The sequence below is a fragment of the Pelobates fuscus genome, chromosome 5 (assembly GCF_036172605.1).
Source record: "Pelobates fuscus isolate aPelFus1 chromosome 5, aPelFus1.pri, whole genome shotgun sequence".
NCBI classification, from domain to species: Eukaryota; Metazoa; Chordata; class Amphibia; order Anura; family Pelobatidae; genus Pelobates; species Pelobates fuscus.
The window spans coordinates 17,317,384-17,336,853 of NC_086321.1; the positions used below are offsets into that span (position 1 = coordinate 17,317,384).

Here is a 19,470-nt window from a genome sequence, read left to right on the forward strand (position 1 = left end):
TCGGTGCCCACGCTCCCGACACATTCTGGACAGGTATATTGGTTCCCAAGCTCCCGACACATACTGGACAGGTATATCGGTTCCCAAGCTACCGACACATACTGGACAGGTATATCGGTGCTTAAGTTCCTGACACATACTGGACAGGTATATCGGTGCCCAAGCTCCCGACACATACTGGACAGGTATATCGGTGCCCAAGCTCCTGACACATACTGGATAGGTATATTGGTTCCCAAGCTCCCGACACATACTGGACAGGTATATCGGTGCCCAAGTTCCCGACACATACTGGACAGGTATATCGGTGCCCAAGCTCCCGACACATACTGGACAGGTATATCGGTGCCCAAGCTCCCGACACATACTGGACAGGTATATCGGTGCCCAAGCTCCCAACACATACTGGACAAGTATATCGGTGCCCAAGCTCCCGACACATACTGGACAGGTATATCGGTGCCCACGCTCCCGACACATTCTGGACAGGTATATTGGTTCCCAAGCTCCCGACACATTCTGGACAGGTATATCGGTTCCCAAGCTACCGACACATACTGGACAGGTATATCGGTGCCTAAGTTCCTGACACATACTGGACAGGTATATCGGTGCCCAAGCTCCCGACACATACTGGACAGGTATATCGGTGCCCAAGCTCCCGACACATACTGGACAGGTATATAGGTGCCCAAGCTCCCGACACATACTGGATAGGTATATTGGTTCCCAAGCTCCCGACACATACTGGACAGGTATATCGGTGCCCAAGCTCCCGACACATACTGGACAGGTATATCGGTGCCCAAGCTCCCGACACATACTGGACAGGTATATCGGTGCCCAAGTTCCCGACACATACTGGACAGGTATATCGGTGCCCAAGCTCCCGACACATACTGGACAGGTATATCGGTTCCCAAGCTACCGACACATACTGGACAGGTATATCGGTGCCCAAGCTCCAGACACATACTGGACAGGTATATTGGTGCCCAAGCTCCCGACACATACTGGACAGGTATATCGGTGCCTAAGTTCCTGACACATACTGGAAAGGTATATCGGTGCCCAAGCTCCCGACACATACTGGACAGGTATATTGGTGCCCAAGCTCCCGACACATACTGGATAGGTATATCGGTGCCCAAGCTCCCGACACATACTGGACAGGTATATCGGTGCCCAAGCTCCTGACACATACTGGACAGGTATATCGGTGCCCAAGCTCCCGACACATACTGGACAGGTATATCGGTGCCCAAGCTCCCGACACATACTGGACAGGTATATCGGTGCCCAAGCTCCAGACACATACTGGACAGGTATATCGGTGCCCAAGCTCCTGACATACTGGACAGGTATATCGGTGCCCAAGCTCCTGACACATACTGGACAGGTATATCGGTGCCCAAGCTCCCGACACATACTGGACAGGTATATCGGTGCCCAAGCTCCCGACACATACTGGACAGGTATATCGGTGCCCAAGCTCCCGACACATACTGGACAGGTATATTGGTTCCCAAGCTCCTGACACATACTGGACAGGTATATCGGTGCCCAAGCTCCTGACACATACTGGACAGGTATATCGGTTCCCAAGCTCCAGACACATACTGGGCAGGTATATCGGTGCCCAAGCTCCTGACACATACTGGACAGGTATATCGGTGCCCAAGCTCCAGACACATACTGGACAGGTATATCGGTGCCCAAGCTCCTGACACATACTGGACAGGTATATCGGTGCCCAAGCTCCAGACACATACTGGACAGGTATATCGGTGCCCAAGCTCCTGACACATACTGGGCAGGTATATTAGTCCCCTGACACAGTATCTAAAATTCATGGCTTCTTAAAGACTTGTTAAAAAGATTTATTTCAAAGGTTTTGTTTCATCTTTTTGCACTTTGCAGATTAAAACACTGCAGGATAGTGGTTATATTTTCCTTTTATATACTTTTTACATTTTACCACAAGTATTAATCAGAAAAGAGAGCACAGTTTTTTTTAGATGTAATGAAACATGAAATGCTTGTTACTCCAGAAGAATATCACAAGGTTAACACATTGGGTGAGGTTTGGGGATGGTGCACAAACAGAGCTCAGAGCTGTACAAATACCTCTAACAAACTGGTAATGCTTGATACAATATTTTGTTTTCAAATTTAAAGCATGAGCTTTGTGTTTTCTTAATTTGCCGGTTTAGGCAAATATTTTGTACTTACAGAACTGAACCCCTTCTCCCCTCCGATTGCAATAAATATTTGCCAAGGTTGGAATGGGCACTGCCTAGCTAGAACATTTGAGCATTGGCTTATTTTTACATATCTGACACATTTGTTTCATTGATAAAAACCATTTGAGGTTAACGTACCGAATTGACAACTAAAATAATCTTGTTAGCTTACAGTGAAATATAAAGTTGGCGGTACATCAAAGGGTTACGTAGAGAGTTTTAACCAAAAGCTGTGAAATACCTCATCTGATGTCAGATATATTCTTTTATTCATTTTACTTAGCATTATGTTGGACATATTTTATATTTGCTATGTAGAGAATCCTCTCAGAGAACCGTGGCATGAACCTTGCTATCTGTTTCTCCCGGTCATACGCTACATCTGCTTATAACCCAATCCTCTCACTACACTGCCCTACAGCTGCCAGTATTTTCTGCCAGCCATAATCCAGCAAAACCCATTTATAGTCATACACGCCACACTCTATAAAGATGGGTTGAAAGAATTGACTGACACAATTCTCAGCAGTCGCACAGTCTCATTTACTGGTTACTTTTATAATGAAGAACATGAGCGTATTAAAGATGTATTAACATGTAAATAATATATTTATATAGTGCCTTTCTCGCATTAAGACTCAAAGCACTTTTCAGTTCACACTCTCGGAATTAACCAAATGGGCAGCTGAATAGTAATGGATATTATTATTACCCTCAGAAGGATGAGTTGATCCTGCTCGGATTTGAACCTGTGACCTTGTATGTTTGAACAGGCTAATTTACCAACTGAGCTATCTCAATGTCATATGACATTCAGCCTTCCTCACATATGTTATTGCTGTTGATCCAAAAGAAGGCAAAAAACCCAGTCTGAAGCGCTTCCAATTTTGCAACAAACTAGGAAAAAATTCCTTCTTGACCCCAAAATAGCAGTCAGATGTCTCCTTGGATCAAGCAGCTATTACCCCACTAATTAGAAATTATATCCCTGAATGTTATGTTTTTGCAAGTATTTATCCAATTGCAGTTTAAACATCTGTATGGACTCTGATAAAACCACCTCTTCAGGCAGAGAATTCCATATCCTTATTGCCCTTACTGTAAAAAACAAAACAAAAACAAAAAAACACTTTTTTTTGCCTTAGATGAAATCTCCTTTCTTCCAGCCTACATGTGTGACCTTGTGTCCTATGTATAGTCCGGTTTATGAATAGATTTACAGATAATGGTTTGTATTGGCCCCGAATATATTTGTATAATGCTATCATATCCCCTCTGAGGCGCCGTTTTTCCAAACTGTAGAGATTTACATTTTTTAACCTTTCTTCGTAACTAAAATGCTCCATTCCTTTTATCAATTTTGTAGCTCGTGTCTGCACTTTTTCTAGTGCCATGATATTCTTCTTTAGAACAGATGCCCAAAATTGCACCGCATATTCAGGGTGTGGTCTTACCACCGACTTATAAAGAGGCAAAATTATATTTTGATCCCGAGACTTTATGCCTCTGGTATTCAAAGTCACGTGGTGCAGGCTGGTCAATTTGTGTGTAATGACAACTAAAAGTCATAGCAAGGTCAGAGCGTGTGCCTGGCTTACCGACTGCTGTGTATTGATAACGCACGTGTAATGGAAGACACACTGCCACTATACACAATGATTAGGTCTGATTGTTGGCACAGAGCAGGAAACACACTACATTACTCACAATTACAGCTTGGGGTTGAACTGACCAGAATTCAGGGAAAATAGGAGGACTCTCAATGTACGAATATTGTTGTATACACCCTGGGAAAGAGTACCCTTCCTTTATGTATGTATAAAAAGTACAGGAACATATATTGCTGAAATCATGAATTTTTGGGCCTTCCTATCTCAATGGAAAGATAAATGAAAAATAATTTAATAATAAATCATCTGCGGGAATATGTATGGAACTACACCACACATAAAGACGGATAGAGAAAGTATTAACACACATTAAGAGACACCACAGTCAATTAAAAGTGCAAACTGACAAACTTTATTAATACATTTTTAAAAGCAACACAAGAAATGTCAGCAACATCATTACAAGATATTTATTTATATTATTGCCAAAAGCACCTGTGTGACACAAGTACTAGTTAAAAACAAACTAAAATGAACATGTGAACAACGCAAAACAAAACGTCCAAGTATCATACCCAGTACAGCTCACTGTAGTTGTTATGGTGCTGGAAGGCCCTGAAGCTGTCCCACTGTAAGATGGCAAACTGTTTCAGTAAAGTTTGACAACTTACCTGGGTCCCACCGGGTGTCCATGCCACATCTGCTACATGTGGTCTTCTCCAGCAGATAACGCCAGATTGCTCAGTTGAACTCCCAGCCTTGCTGCGGTCTTGCTTTGTTCAAAGCAGTGACATTGTGCTTCTCTTGCTGGAGAAGACTATATGAGGCAGATGCAGCGCATGTTCTATAACAGTGTGACATCTTACCATGGGACGGAGCCAGGGGACTCCTGGCACCATGATCAATGGAGAGGGTTGTAGTGGTCATGGTGCTTGGAGTTTTCCTTTAAGGTAATAATATAGCTATCAAGCAAGCCAGGGGTAACCACAATAGGAAGGAGCCGATGCCCAACAATGTGTCGACACTTTACTGCCTCTAAAAAGGGACGAGTACACAATAAATTAAAGATAGAATGTGCTGGGAACAAGCACAAGGGAGTCACGTAGAAAGGGGTTACACTAGCAAGATATTGAAGCCTCCTCTATGTAATAGAAAGTGATGTATATAAATAATTTAGAATATTAACAATAATTTAATTCTTTAAATAGCCCAAGAAATTCACGCTGATAATGTATTGCAGCGCGGTTTCCCCTCGATGTATTACTTTTTCAGTGCATTTTCACACCTAATTATTGGAATGAAAGAAAAATGAGCAGATTTGGATGAACAGCTTGGAAATCATCCAACTATTCTGGCCACGAGTGTTTAAAATATATTTAGGGGCACTCATGTGGCCAGAATAGATGGATTTCCAATGGAAATACTCTAAAGGGCCTGGTGACTGTAGGTGGTCATACCAGTAAAGGGGCTGGTGACTGTAGGTCAGGGATAGGCAACCTTCGGCTCTGCAGATGTTTTGGACTACACCTCCCATGATGCTTTGCCAGCATTATGTGTGTAAGAGCATTATGGGGGATGTAGTCCACAACATCTGGAGAGCCGAAGGTTGCCTATCCCTGCTGTAGGTGGTCATACCAGTAAAGGGCCTGGTGACTGTAGGTACTCATACCAGTAAGAGGCCTGGTGACTGTAGGTGGTCATACCAGTAAGAGGTCTGGTGACTGTAGGTGGTCATACCAGTACAGGGCCTGGTGACTGTAGGTGGTCATACCAGTAAAGGGCCTGGTGACTGTAGGTGGTCATACCAGTAAAGGGCCTGGTGACTGTAGGTAGTCATACCAGTAAGAGGCCTGGTGACTGTAGGTGGTCATACCAGTACAGGGCCTGGTGACTGTAGGAACTCATACCAGTACGGGGCCTGGTGACTGTAGGAACTCATACCAGTAAGAGGCCTGGTGACTGTAGGTGGTCATACCAGTAAGAGGTCTGGTGACTGTAGGTGGTCATACCAGTACAGGGCCTGGTGACTGTAGGTGGTCATACCAGTACAGGGCCTGCTGACTGTAGGTAGTCATACCAGTACGGGGCCTGGTGACTGTAGGTAGTCATACCAGTACAGGGCCTGGTGACTGTAGATAGTCCTTCACGTAGTCCAGAGTTCTGACAATAATTTTTTTTCTGGTGGGGGAAAGTATATTCTAGTAAAGGCTAGGTCTTCACCTTGTCTACTGGTATATATGCATATATGGGGGATTGTGAGGGATTGTCGAACCTTAAAGGAACACTATAGTCACCTAAATTACTTTAGCTAAATAAAGCAGTTTTAGTGTATAGATCATTCCCCTGCAATTTCACTGCTCAATTCACTGTCATTTAAGAGTTAAATCACTTTGTTTCTGTTTATGCAGCCCTAGCCACACCTCCCCTGGCTATGATTGACAGAGCCTGCATGAAAAAAAAACTGATTTCACTTTCAAACAGATGTAATTTACCTTAAATAATTGTATCAAAAATCTCTAAATTGAACTTTAATCACATACAGGAGGCTCTTGCATGGTCTAGCAAGCTATTAACATAGCAGGGGATAAGAAAATCTTAATTAAACAGAACTTGCAATAAAGAAAGCCTAAATAGGGCTCTCTTTACAGGAAGTGTTTATGGAAGGCTGTGCAAGTCACATGCAGGGAGGTGTGACTAGGGTTCATAAACAAAGGGATTTAACTCCTAAATGGCAGAGGATTGAGCAGTGGGGCTGCAGGGGCATGTTCTATACACCAAAACTACTTCATTAAGCTAAAGTTGTTCAGGTGACTATAGTGTCCCTTTAATAAAAAGCCCAGAGGACAGTGCATGTTCGTTGTCTTTGGGGACTCCTTCTGTTACTGTATCTATATAGAGCACAAAAGTCAAAGGCCACCAAAAATACTAGAAAATGTTCAAACTCAAATAATGATGATGCCACCCACCACACATACATGTTCCCCGAAAGTTTTGATTAGTTTTTAACAATGAATTTGAGTTTGATTTTGTGTCTGAATGAAGGAAGAAAAAAAAACAATTCGGCTACCAGACAAAACAAATAAACGGAGTACATATATTTTTTTTTCTGTGCACATAAAACGAAAACAAGGAAAATATTATATTGCTAAAATGAAAAATACAGGTTATAAATTATACATTTATTCAGATTAAAAAACACATCTTCACGGCATATTTTTAAATAGAACCTCAAGATATCTGCAAAGCTTTCTTCATATTACCCAAAACTATAAAAAATATTAAATAAATTATATTATACGGAAACAGAATAGATAGAAATTCATTTAGCATTAATCGTTTTATTGCACGTCAAATTCACTTTGAATACCAAACAAGTTACACTCTAGTGAATAACCCTGGGATATTTATCCACTAACGTGAGTCTTGTTGGGAATTGCAAGTCAATTTTAAATCCTGGACCAAAGAGCTGAACTGGAAGCATAGTTATTTTTTTTTGTGATTGGCAGCAGGGACAGACTGAAACTCTCAATATAAAGGTACTATTTAAAAAATCTGTCAATTGTCTTCGTAGGGCAGTTTGATTTGGGTTTCTTGGACATGGGATTCTGGTTCGATACCCCTGACCTGTGAAGAAAAGAAAATCAAAAATACATAATACATCAATTCAATATGAACAAACCTATACATACTACATGAGATCCAAATAGATACATAGACGATATTCCATCTTAAATTCACTACAATCTGGCGTTTAGTGAATAAACGCCATAGAATTTATATTTGTATAACAAACACAGGAACACATTTATACACCCAAACATTATTAACATTGTGTCGTTCCCATATCATACCTTTTCATCTGCTTGGTAGCCTTATTACTCCGGTTTCCTTTTCTGATGTGGTCTGTAGGATGAAAAAAAAATAGATCTATTGAAACCGTGAAACGTAATTCTAAAAAGAAACGGATAATAATAGAGAGATGTGGGGACTGGAAGTATAATTATATGGGAGGGAAATTGGGGGGATAAACATAGTATTTGGGTCTGGGGGAATGAAAACTGAGTAACGGGTGGAGATGGTGTAAAAGCTATAAAACAAACACTCAAAGATCTGGATAAGCCACAAAGCAATTTCAACACACTTGTTATAAAATATTGCAGTTTGAAAAAAAAAAATATGTCATTTCTCTGAATATGAAAATTGCTGAACTGTAACATTTGGATGAGTTTTATCCATAAACGTGCATCCCCTACAATATCTTATAATGTTTTTTTTGTAGAAATATCAAAATTGTATTAATACTCAGAACTTTTACAGAGCAACTAACAGCATACCAAACCAAAGCACAAGGGCAAGCAAGATGTGTGATGGACACTGGAAGTTGGAATGGTTTGGGGAAGGACGGGGTGGGATATATATATTAACACACAAAAAATATAATCAATGCCTTTTAATTTTAATTTAATTTATATTAATTTAGCACTGTCGCTATTTAAGTAGTTGTTTGCCTCCCATGTTAAAATTAGTGTAGGACCCACTGATATAGGGGTACAGTGTCATAGTGTTGGCCTAACACAACATGTACACAGAACAAGTGAAAAACACGCGCTAGTAATAAATGTCTAAAAACAGTAGATATTAATACCAATAAATTTTACAAAAAAGAAGCTGCACCAAAATTAGTATAAAGCTCAAAAAACACTCAGAAAAATACAAAACTCGAAGATAAGGTGCACAACATGGCCATATGGTTTGCTGCAGTAGGTGATTTTAAGTAGGCTTGCAAAATTTAAAAGGGTTTGTGGGTGTGCGCTGGTCTTTAATTTATATTTTGTAGACAGAGACAGACAGACACTACTCAAAAAATGACAAATGAATGACAAATGGTGTAAACACGTAAGACAGCAACGGAAACCAGTATTAGTCAAGTAGAGTGCTCCCATTTATTGTGTATTTCACATCTACAGCAAGACCGAGATTTATCACAAAAACAAGTCATTAGGCTCAGGATCCGCATATAGAACTCTAAATCAATAAACGTTCATCCTGTTTTGTTACAATAAACACTAGCCAGCTATTACGGTGTACATGCCTTAAACAGTAACAAATGCAGCCACACTATCATTCGTTACAATTTCGTTTTTCCGAGCCGTTTTCCTATTTGTTGGTGTTATGCTGTATGTAAACCTATGCACAGCTACAATAATCCTCTTTGCGGAGAAGTGGAATCCATTAAGCACTGAACGCGAGTGTCCATTTAACATCATTCCAGCTGTTCTGGTAATAGACACACAAAAGGACGCAGCAACCCACTTCAAGTGAACAATCTGCGAGTACCAGTTCCTCACACTGCTAATAACCACTTTAAATAGAAGGGAAACAGGTTGGATTTATTAAATAACGAAGCCTATAATAATAAAGCTGCCTTTAGAGAAATAACACTTAAAGTAAACTAATTATTCACACCCTGGGAGCGGGAGATAGCAAAGCAAGTTTCCTTTCAATAAACATTTGTTCTTATCTAAGTAACATGTGAGTCAACTCGTATTATAGATTTAAAAGAAAAATCTTTCCAACAGAAATGCGTATCAGTCTCCACTTTCACCCAATCTCATCATACTTACATAATGAGAAACCTTGAGTAATACCCTTTCACCAACATTCCCAAAAATGGAATCACCAGAAACCTAAATCAACGCCCTTTACCCATTATTCCAATCCTTACATCATCAGAAACCTTAACCATCTCCCCTTTTACCCATTCTTCCAATCCTTATATCATCAGAAACCTTAACCATCCCCCTTTTACCCATTCTTCCAATCCTTATATCATCAGAAACCTTAACCATCCCCCTTTTACCCATTCTTCCAATCCTTATATCATCAGAAACCTTAACCATCCCCCTTTTACCCATTCTTCCAATCCTTATATCATCAGAAACCTTAACCATCCCCCTTTTACCCATTCTTCCAATCCTTATATCATCAGAAACCTTAACCATCCCCCTTTTACCCATTCTTCCAATCCTTATATCATCAGAAACCTCAACCATCCCCCTTTTACCCATTCTTCCAATCCTTATATCATCAGAAACCTTAACCATCCCCCTTTTACCCATTCTTCCAATCCTTATATCATCAGAAACCTTAACCATCCCCCTTTTACCCATTCTTCCAATCCTTATATCATCAGAAACCTTAACCATCCCCCTTTTACCCATTCTTCCAATCCTTATATCATCAGAAACCTTAACCATCCCCCTTTTATCCATTCTTCCAATCCTTATATCATCAGACACCTTAACCATCCCCCTTTTATCCATTCTTCCAATCCTTATATCATCAGACACCTCAACCATCTCCCCTTTCACAATTTGTATAATCCTTACATGATCAGAAACCTCAACCAGCCCCCCTTCAACCACTCTTCCAATTCTTGCATTACCAGAAACCTCAACTAGCCCCCTTTATCCATTCTTTCAATCCTTACATCATCACAAACCTCAACCAGCCCCTCTCTACTCATTCTTACAGCATCATAAACCTTAACCAGCCCCCCTTTACCTACACTCCCCATACTTACTTACATTATCATAAACCTCAACCGGCCCCCTTTACTCACCGTTCCGATTCTTACATCGAAACCTTGGCCACATGCCCTTTACCCATTCATCTCAACCTTACAACATCAGAACATGTAACTAGTTCCCTTTACCTACTCTGCCTATTCTTGCATGATCAGAAGCTTCACCCAGTCCACATTTATCCATTCTCCCTGTACTTACATCATCAGTTGTTTATGTATATACAGATACCAGGGTAAGGCTGGCAGAGGTAATAACCCCCGGGCCACTAGCACACAGAATTTGTAGGCTGCAGCCTAATAACACCATTCTTCTACTGATTAGAAGCCTGAGGTATGTTAAAATGTCTAATGGCACAAAACAGGAGTGAGATAGTAAGCAGGAAATGTGCAGGGCTTTTACTAGCCTAACACTGTGTGGGTTTGTATTTGAGCTGGTGGATCACAACCTTAATGATTTCTAGGCCTAAACTAGCCAACTGAGGAGACATCTGGAACCAACCTAGCTGCCATACGATGAGGACTGTGTACGTTGTCCATGGAGGTGTTTGCACGTGGCTGTAGGTTAAGATGAAACATTTGTGTCAATGGAGTCATAGACGTAAGAGTTTGCATCTCTTAGGCACGCAGAGATCTCTGGAACTGCTTCCTCATGCTGCATAGGTCATACTGATGGAGTTTATGTCACACCTCACAACTTCATCCTCCATCTGTCAAACCCACATGGTGGCCATCCATTGATACATCAACACTATTCATGTGCAAAAATCGATATTCATTCATGCTTTCCCACAAACCAAACGTAGTCAGCCCTCCCCTGTGTTACGGGAAATAAACGCGAATAAGGCAAAGTCATTATTTCTACTTTCTTGTTTCTCTGCTCTATGAGCCGTTGAGTGAGAAATGCTAATCACATTGGATTCAGACAGATCAATGTTACACTTGTTTTCTCGGCTTTATATTCTCTTTTTAGGATTACATAAGTCTCATTTTAACATTTGCTTTTGTCACGTTTACACCGTTAATGTCAGGCTGCCCAGTCTATTATTTGGGTCATTGACAATGAAATGCACTTGTAAACAACTTGTTTCTCAGAATCCTTTGAAACACCTTGGAACACCTGCCTATTGCCAAGACAGACAAAGAAACTTTGCAAGACACAGCCGTTACAAGATGAACCAAACACAAACTATTATATAAAATGGAAGCAAGTAAAAAAAATAAAAATGATTTACTCGCCAATAGCAGGGACTGGGGAGTTAGTCAAATATAGAATAGAAGAATGAGAGAACTGATATAGCAACAACTATTTTGTTATAAAATGATCACTTTGAGTTGTAATTTAGCTCACAGACCGCTTCAAAGTTTTTGTTCCAAAACTGCTGTTCGTAAAACAAAAAAAAAAAAAATACTTACCATAAATTATTTTGTACGAGTCTTAGCGGCAGTACCAAAGGGGTGTTCTTCTATAGGGACAGGTAACCTGAAAATTTTATATATTTTTTTATTATTAGAATCTTCCCCTCCTAAACCCTTTAAAACCCTTTAGAATCGGCAGACCCAAGTAGTAACAAGAAATAAGAAAGCACCATTTGACTGCGAAAATATAATTTAATAAACAGGGAGGAAAATGTGTACGGTCTCTAATACTACAGAAAAAAAAATAATTGACGCCAAGTAAAATTTCATATTTTCCAAAAGGTATAGCGGCAGTACCATAGTGACTTAGCAAGATCCAATAAGGGTGGGTTATCTCACAAATATGCTTCGGCTCAGGAACGGATGTCTAGCCTGTAATGCTTGACAAAAGTGTTGAATGACGAACATGCTGAGGTCTTGCAGATATCTTCCAGGTATGTGTGAGCTTTCTCTGACCATGTAGTTGCCGTGCCTAGAGTACAATGATCCTTGATTTATTTTCTTTTCGGAAAATCTACCACCCACAGCTTTATATGCACAGTCGATAATTTCCAGGCAAAAGTGGATTTAGAAGCTGGTTTTCCTTTTGACCGACCCTTGAAATTGATGGGAAGATGTTCTGATCTACAGAAGAAAGCTGTCCAGAACATTTAACACCCAATGGGTGAAGTCTGGATTCCTTAGTGGATGACAAATTTTGACAAACCAAAGCGCGCACAATGCCTTTAACGACGAAAAGATGGATTTAAATGTAGAATAACTTTATCTTAATGAAAAATTGTTAATTCTTCTGATGCGGATAGTGCCGAAATTTCTCCCAATTGTATTGCCGAAGCGACTGCAATTAGAAAAGCAAACTTTGCTGATAAAAATTTTATTGGAACTTCATTAAGAGGTTCAAATGGACTTTTACTTAAAGAACTAAGCACTAAACATAGATCACTGGAAGGAAGATAACTATTGAGGAGGGTGTTACTGCCAGATGGCTTTTCGAAATCTCCTTATCTCAATGTTTAAATAATAATCCTGTAAAATGACTAAGTGCTCAAATATGTACCTTAAGGGTGGAGATGCCCAAACCTTTAGAAAAACCTGATCTAAAAAATGTCAAAATATTCAGAATGGAAGTATTCAAATCATTACAACTGTCTTCACTGCACTATAAGCAGAATTTATTTCATATACGTAAATAAGTCCTAAATGTGGATTTCCTAGCAGAATTAAGGAGGACCTTGATCAAATCTTTTGAGAGGCCTTGTTTTTCCAGAATCCTCCATGCCTTAAGTTTGCATATTAGAAGGGTTTCTACTCAATTCCCCTTGTTAACCAATAGCTGAGGTTCTACAGGAAGTTGCCGAATTCCGTCTTCTGCCATTTCATTGAGTTCCGAGTATCAGCTCCTGTTTGGCCAATAACAGCACCATTATAACCACTGGATCGGTTACAGTGCCAGCGGGGCACCATTATAACCACTGGTCTGTAGGAGCAGGGTATGGCCCCTGGGCCCCGCTGGCACTGTAACCACTAGAGCACCATTATAATCACTGGACTGTAGGAGCAGGGTACTGCCCCTGGGCACAGCTGGCACTGTAGGGGTTAAAGAGTTTGGAATATCCCATTAACTTGTTTGACATGATTGCAATTTTAGTTGCATATTGTGCAAGTCAAACCGCTTCCAAATGTATACCTGAAAAGTTATTTCTAGAGGTCACATATTTGAAAAGCTTTGCAAGTACAGCTAACCCCGAGGCCTGGGTAGTCATGCAGGATTTGACATTGTGAGCTGTGAAGCCCTAATAGGGGCGCCAGGCCCATTAGGGGTTAAAGGACCACTCTAAAACACAAAAAGCATCTCAGCTCCTGACGTGAACGAGCCTCTCATCTTAAATGCACTTCATAAAAGGTAATTTTATAGGTAAATTAAGAAATGACGCCCTGGCTGTCAATCATCTTCTGTTGACTCCACTGACTGGAAAACGGGGAGCGATTGCAAAGGCTGCAGACATGTTTTTTTTCCAGATTTTCTTTCTAGATATAACCCCAATGCCTAAATGTACAAATCAATGCATGCATGTTTCTATTGGGGGAATTTCTACTAAACAGCGATTTGCTTTATTTATTATCAGGTTTTGTGTTCTCTTGAGTTTTAGTTTGTATCTTACAGTCTCACCTCTATTGTGTACAGATCTGTCCTACCTTAGCCCTTAAAGAGCAGATTGTTTGGTAACTATTTTGTGTAATGTTCACTTTGTATTGATACACTGACAATTTACAGCTCTGCAGAAAACCTAGTGAATGATGGTGAAAGATGATAAAACTCCTGTGGTTGGTCGTTAATCAGTATGTCCCTGAGACCTCCCAAGAACATGAACTCATATTTACAAATCACAGTGAGCAATGGGAACAATCATCAACGTGTCTTACAAGGATTCAGTTAAAAGCAGGTTTGCTGTCCTTTCCACTGGTTCTTGTCTTCTGTTCTGGGCACTAAGCCCGCAGTTTTCATTTATTAACTTGTATTTGGAATTGTTCCAGTCTTTGATTTAACTCCACGTCTTGAAAGCAATGCAGCAAAGGTCATCAGGCAACATATGAAAGTCCACAGTTAAAGCAGATATATGTCTCTATTTGGATTCCTTGGATCCGTCCATCAGTTCACTCAACGCTCCCCACCCCCTCTCACTATTTTTGACAGATTACTGGACCTTCCGTGTTTTCATTATAGGCGCTGCCATGCCATGTTCAAGTATCTAAGACATTGGTGCCTGGAAATGGTATCCTTTGCCCAAAGCTGAACATGTGCAAGCCTAGTTTAACCAGTTTGCGGTGCCTGACTTCAGTTGGCTCTACTGTAAGTCACTTGAGAGGACCAGTGACACATTGCTGGAGGGACAATTATATGGACCAATGGCCGATGACAAAGTTGACATATGCTGTGGAGCTTTACTAAAGCTCCATCCTTTGTCATCCTGCTAGTTATACACAAGGAAACAGAGGGTGAGAGGGCAACTGGCAAAAATTATAGAAACTACTTTAGAATATGCAATCCTGACAAAACGGCCTTGAACTCAGCAGTTAATTAGGTAAGTAATGAGGTATGCTGGTGTGTGATTAGATTAGATAATAGTTATAGTGCTAGATAATATGACAGATAATTTATGATTTTTAGTGTAGATAAATCTAGGAGGTACTTTAGGTAACTTAGGCTGTCCCCAAACTTGGTACTTGGCAATACCATATACCATTAGCTAATTTTGGGCATTGTGAATACAACCTCATTAAAAACTAAAAAAATACCTAAAAACTTTTCTCTTTCCTGCGCCCCGGAAAGATAGGAACTAATAAACCAATCACAGGTTTTGATTGGCGGCTGACATCACATTCTTTTTGTCAGGAACACAGCAACAGCTTTGCCATTACACCTACAATATTTTAGATAGTGGAAGTGAAATCTCTTTTCTTTGACTCTCCACCAACGGGTGAACGATACATGATGCTTCATCACAAATACACTATAAAATCCAAATGTAAGGATTTAAAAAAAAGAATTAGATTTGTAATAATAGTCAAGTTGGAGAATTCTCTAAATCATATTTTTTGCCTAAATTTGGCAAATTGGGTTAAATGTTACTGTATTAGGTATTTATTCCCCCTCCCTCCCCCCCCCCCCCCAAGACCTCATCAGACCCCAAATAAGAAGCAGGGCCGGTGCTTGGATTTTTAGGTACATAGGCAAAGATGCATTTTTCCGCCCCCCCCCCCCCCCCCACCCCCCCCACCCCCCCCCAAAAAAAAACATCTTCACCTATGTGCCTCTTAACCAGCCCCTCCCTGGTCCCTTCCCTGTCCCTCAGTGTTCTTCTCCCCTCCCCCCTCTTTTCCCTGTCTCTTGGTGTTTCTCTCCCATTCCCTCCCTGTCCCTTGGTGCACCCCACACCCCTTGAGTGGTCACACTCCCCTTCCTGGTGTGTCAGTGTGTACAGAGTGTAGCGGAGTGGAGCGCGGTACAGGAGCTTCAGTTTTCTGTACCCGGCCGAACTGACAGGGAGTGCTCTCTCTGTGAGCACCTCCTGTCAGTCTGGCCAGGTACAGGAAACAGAAGCTCCTGTACCGCGCTCCGCTCCACTCTGTACACACTGACAGTCACACACTCAATGACAAACACACAGACGTCACTGACAGACACAGACTCATTGACAGACACACTGATAGTCACACACAGACTCAATGACAAACATACTCTCACTGATTTGACAGACACACTTATACACTGACAAACACACTCATCATACACTGACAAACACACTCATCATACACTGACAGACACACTCATCATACACTGACAGACACACTCATCATACACTGACAGACACACTCATCATACACTGACAGACACACTCATACACTCACATGCACACACACAGACGCACTCACTCATCATACACTGACAAACACACTCATCATACACTGACAGACACACTCATCATACACTGACAGACACACTCATCATACACTGACAGACACACTCATCATACACTGACAGACACACTCATACACTCACATGCACACACACAGACGCACTCACTCACACACACGCTGTCACTCGCAGACGCACACTGTCACTCGCAGACGCACACTGTCACTCGCAGACGCACACTGTCACTCGCAGACGCACACGCCGTAACTCACACAGACACATACACTCACACACAGACACATACACTCACACACACACACACACACACACACACACATACACACATACACACACACACACACACACACACACACACACACATACACACATACACACACATACACACATACACAGACACACACACACTCACACACAGACACATACACTCACACACAGACACATACACTCACACACATACAGACACATACACTCACACACATACACTCACTAATTATTTTACAAATAAATATTTTCCACCCAGCCTCCCTACCTGGAGAGCTGGTGTGGATGATGAATCCTTCCCTGGGGTCCAGTGGGGCTGCAGGGCGGCGTGCGGCTGTGCTGTAATCAGACGCGGCGAGGGAGGTCTAACCTCTCTGCTCTGCTCCTTCGCGCGCTGTCTGCTGATACCGCGGGAGCCGGAATATGACGTCATATTCCGGCTCCCGCGGTATCAGCAGACAGCGCGCGAGGGAGCAGAGCAGAGAGGTTAGAGCTCCCTCGCCGCGTCTGATTACAGCACAGCCGCATGCTGCACCGGGGGCCGAGATGGTGGCCCGGCAGGAGGGAGAGCTTCCCTCCTGTCGGTCACTGAAATCTTGCGCCCCCAGAGCCCGTGCGCCCTAAGGCGGCCGCCTGTGCCGCCTTATGGACGCGCCGGCCCTGATAAGAAGTCAAACCATTCAAAACCTGGCTTGACTCCTTACAATAGGGGCTCCAGGGCACTACTTGCACAATAACCACTATAGTGAGCCGAAGTAGTTATGGTGCTTGGAGAGTTCCTTTAAAGTGAACTTGTCACTGGATATTAAAGCTTACTTAAATCCTCCCCCCAAATGCATTCAATAGATAATGTATCATAAAGATACATGATGCATTCAATGTAAAATGTAAAGATCCACACACCATGCCATTTGCCATATCCCTCATCTTGGTGGGAATTACTCTTGATGTAACACCGACCTCCGGTCCGCCTGGTCTTGTCAGTGATTTGCCCTGCTTGCGGTCTCTTCCTCAAGCAATATAAGTCACTCTGGCTTCATTGCACGGAGTGATGTCATATCCCTCTCCATAGCAACCACAGCACTGTGGTTGCTATGTGGGGAGAACAGAATGACCAACTCAGTTCATTCTTTGGTAAAGAGTGCTGAAGAACTGACTGAGAGATGGGAGGAAGATCTATTTTTAAAAAAGTGTTTCTCACAATCTGTAAATTTTCTAGTAAAACAATGTAAAGACTGAATTCTACGTTCTTTCTAAAGAGCAGAAGTTATTGAAGGCATGACAGTGAGGTATTTGCTATCCCTTATTACATATATCGCTTACATTCTCAGTAGAGGAACAAGAATGATGGTAAGACTTTGTCAGATTTCATATCAATGAATGTCATTAGCTAAACTAAAAATAGTGAAGTCAAACTTGTCCTTTGGTATGTGAATGAATCGTGAGCTGGATGACAATGGATGTGAGTGAACTTGGGTGGGGAAAGAGTAAAAGATCGGTGTGAAACTTCCCTTTTCAAGTGAGTTTGCCACACATTCTTGGAGGGGTTTGCTTGCCAGCCTCCTGCCCACAGACTATGGACCCTGTAAACTGTAATATAAAAGTCTCAGTTTGTCTATTGGGATTATATGGTTCGGTAACCGAGAAGCCGCACAAATTGGAAACCACACTGGAGCTGGTTAAGCTTAATGGATACATTAAGTTGCAATTTCCACCCCAGTTGTCTAAGTCTTTGTCTGGGTGCCACAATTCCTATGGACGACCATGAGGTGGAGGCCATCTTGTTCGCATGGACCAAAACCGCATGTAGACTTCAGGGGGACTTAGCCGTGAATGCCCTGGAACTATTTTCAGCCTAAAGACTTTGCGGTTCCCGGTCGGTCCTCCAGCGGCAATTCTATGGAACTATTTTTGGCTATGGGACCATGCCTGCGGTCGGTCAAATAAATTACTTCAAGGAAATTCCTGAACCCCTGAACTGATCTGGGTGATTTTTGGATATGTTTGTCACCCAGATCAGGGCTATCAGGGGATGTAACATTTGTGGAGTTTTATGTATTTTTAGGTTACTTTTGGGATGTTTTAAAAAAGTATGTTTTTTCGGTGCTTGGAGATAATTGGATTAGAATTAGTACAGTTACTGATCCAATTATCTCCAAGGCAGAGGGCAGGGATTATGTGCTGTGTGTGGGAGTGTCGTGCCTTGTAACCTTATTGTTATTGATCTGTGAAGTTGCAAATCAGTCCTCCACAAGGTCACTGTGGGCGTACCCCTTGTATGGGGATTGTCATAGAAGGCCAAGTGTGGCCAAATCTTGGCTCATGTTTGGGGGATTGGAGAACTACATTCACTCTGGGGATTGCTATATCACAATACTCCCCTGAGCTCGTATAACAGCTGTTCCTGCTACGCTCTGTGGACTAGGAGAGGTCTACCCACTGGAAACTGGATCCTGGTCTTGGGTCCAGGGTGGGTGGAGAACGGTGAGACCCCAACCAAGCTGCGGCATTTCGTGTGGTCTACGGTGCTTATGGTGTTCCAGTACAGTGCTTATGGTGCTCGCAAGTACTAGGAAGCAGCGATTGATGGAGGTACCCGGTCGGGGTGCCAGGCGGTCCGTCACAATCGGTCTCTAATTCCATCAGTCATGGATAAATGAATCAGGTGGAGAGAAGATTAATAAACAGCCATATACTTTGGCTATATTATCACTGTGTGGGGGACACTGTGATGCAAGCAGCAAGCAGTTACAAGAACCACACAATACCATGGTCGTACTATTTGTGACAATTCCTAAACATGTTCTATGAGAAACAAGGGTTCCAGACTTTACAAATGTAATCCAGCGTTTCTGGAAACAGGAATGTCTCCAGACCCACAAAAAGAAGCAGTAGGGACACGCTGGAAAGGATGGT

General features: G+C 41.9%; 1 protein-coding gene across 2 annotated transcripts in view; it reads right to left on the reverse strand.

Moving 5' to 3' along the window:
- Positions 1-7,296: 7,296 nt before the first annotated feature.
- The window catches only part of POLK (DNA polymerase kappa), a 75,787-nt gene continuing 63,613 nt past the window's right edge, over positions 7,297-19,470 (reverse strand). For both annotated transcript variants that reach the window (XM_063453625.1, XM_063453626.1), the window contains 2 exons: positions 7,705-7,756; positions 7,297-7,477 (listed from right to left, as the gene is read on the reverse strand). In XM_063453625.1, the coding sequence (XP_063309695.1) occupies positions 7,393-7,477; positions 7,705-7,756 (137 nt within the window). In that variant the 3' untranslated portion in view covers positions 7,297-7,392. The remainder of the gene's footprint in view (positions 7,478-7,704; positions 7,757-19,470) is intronic.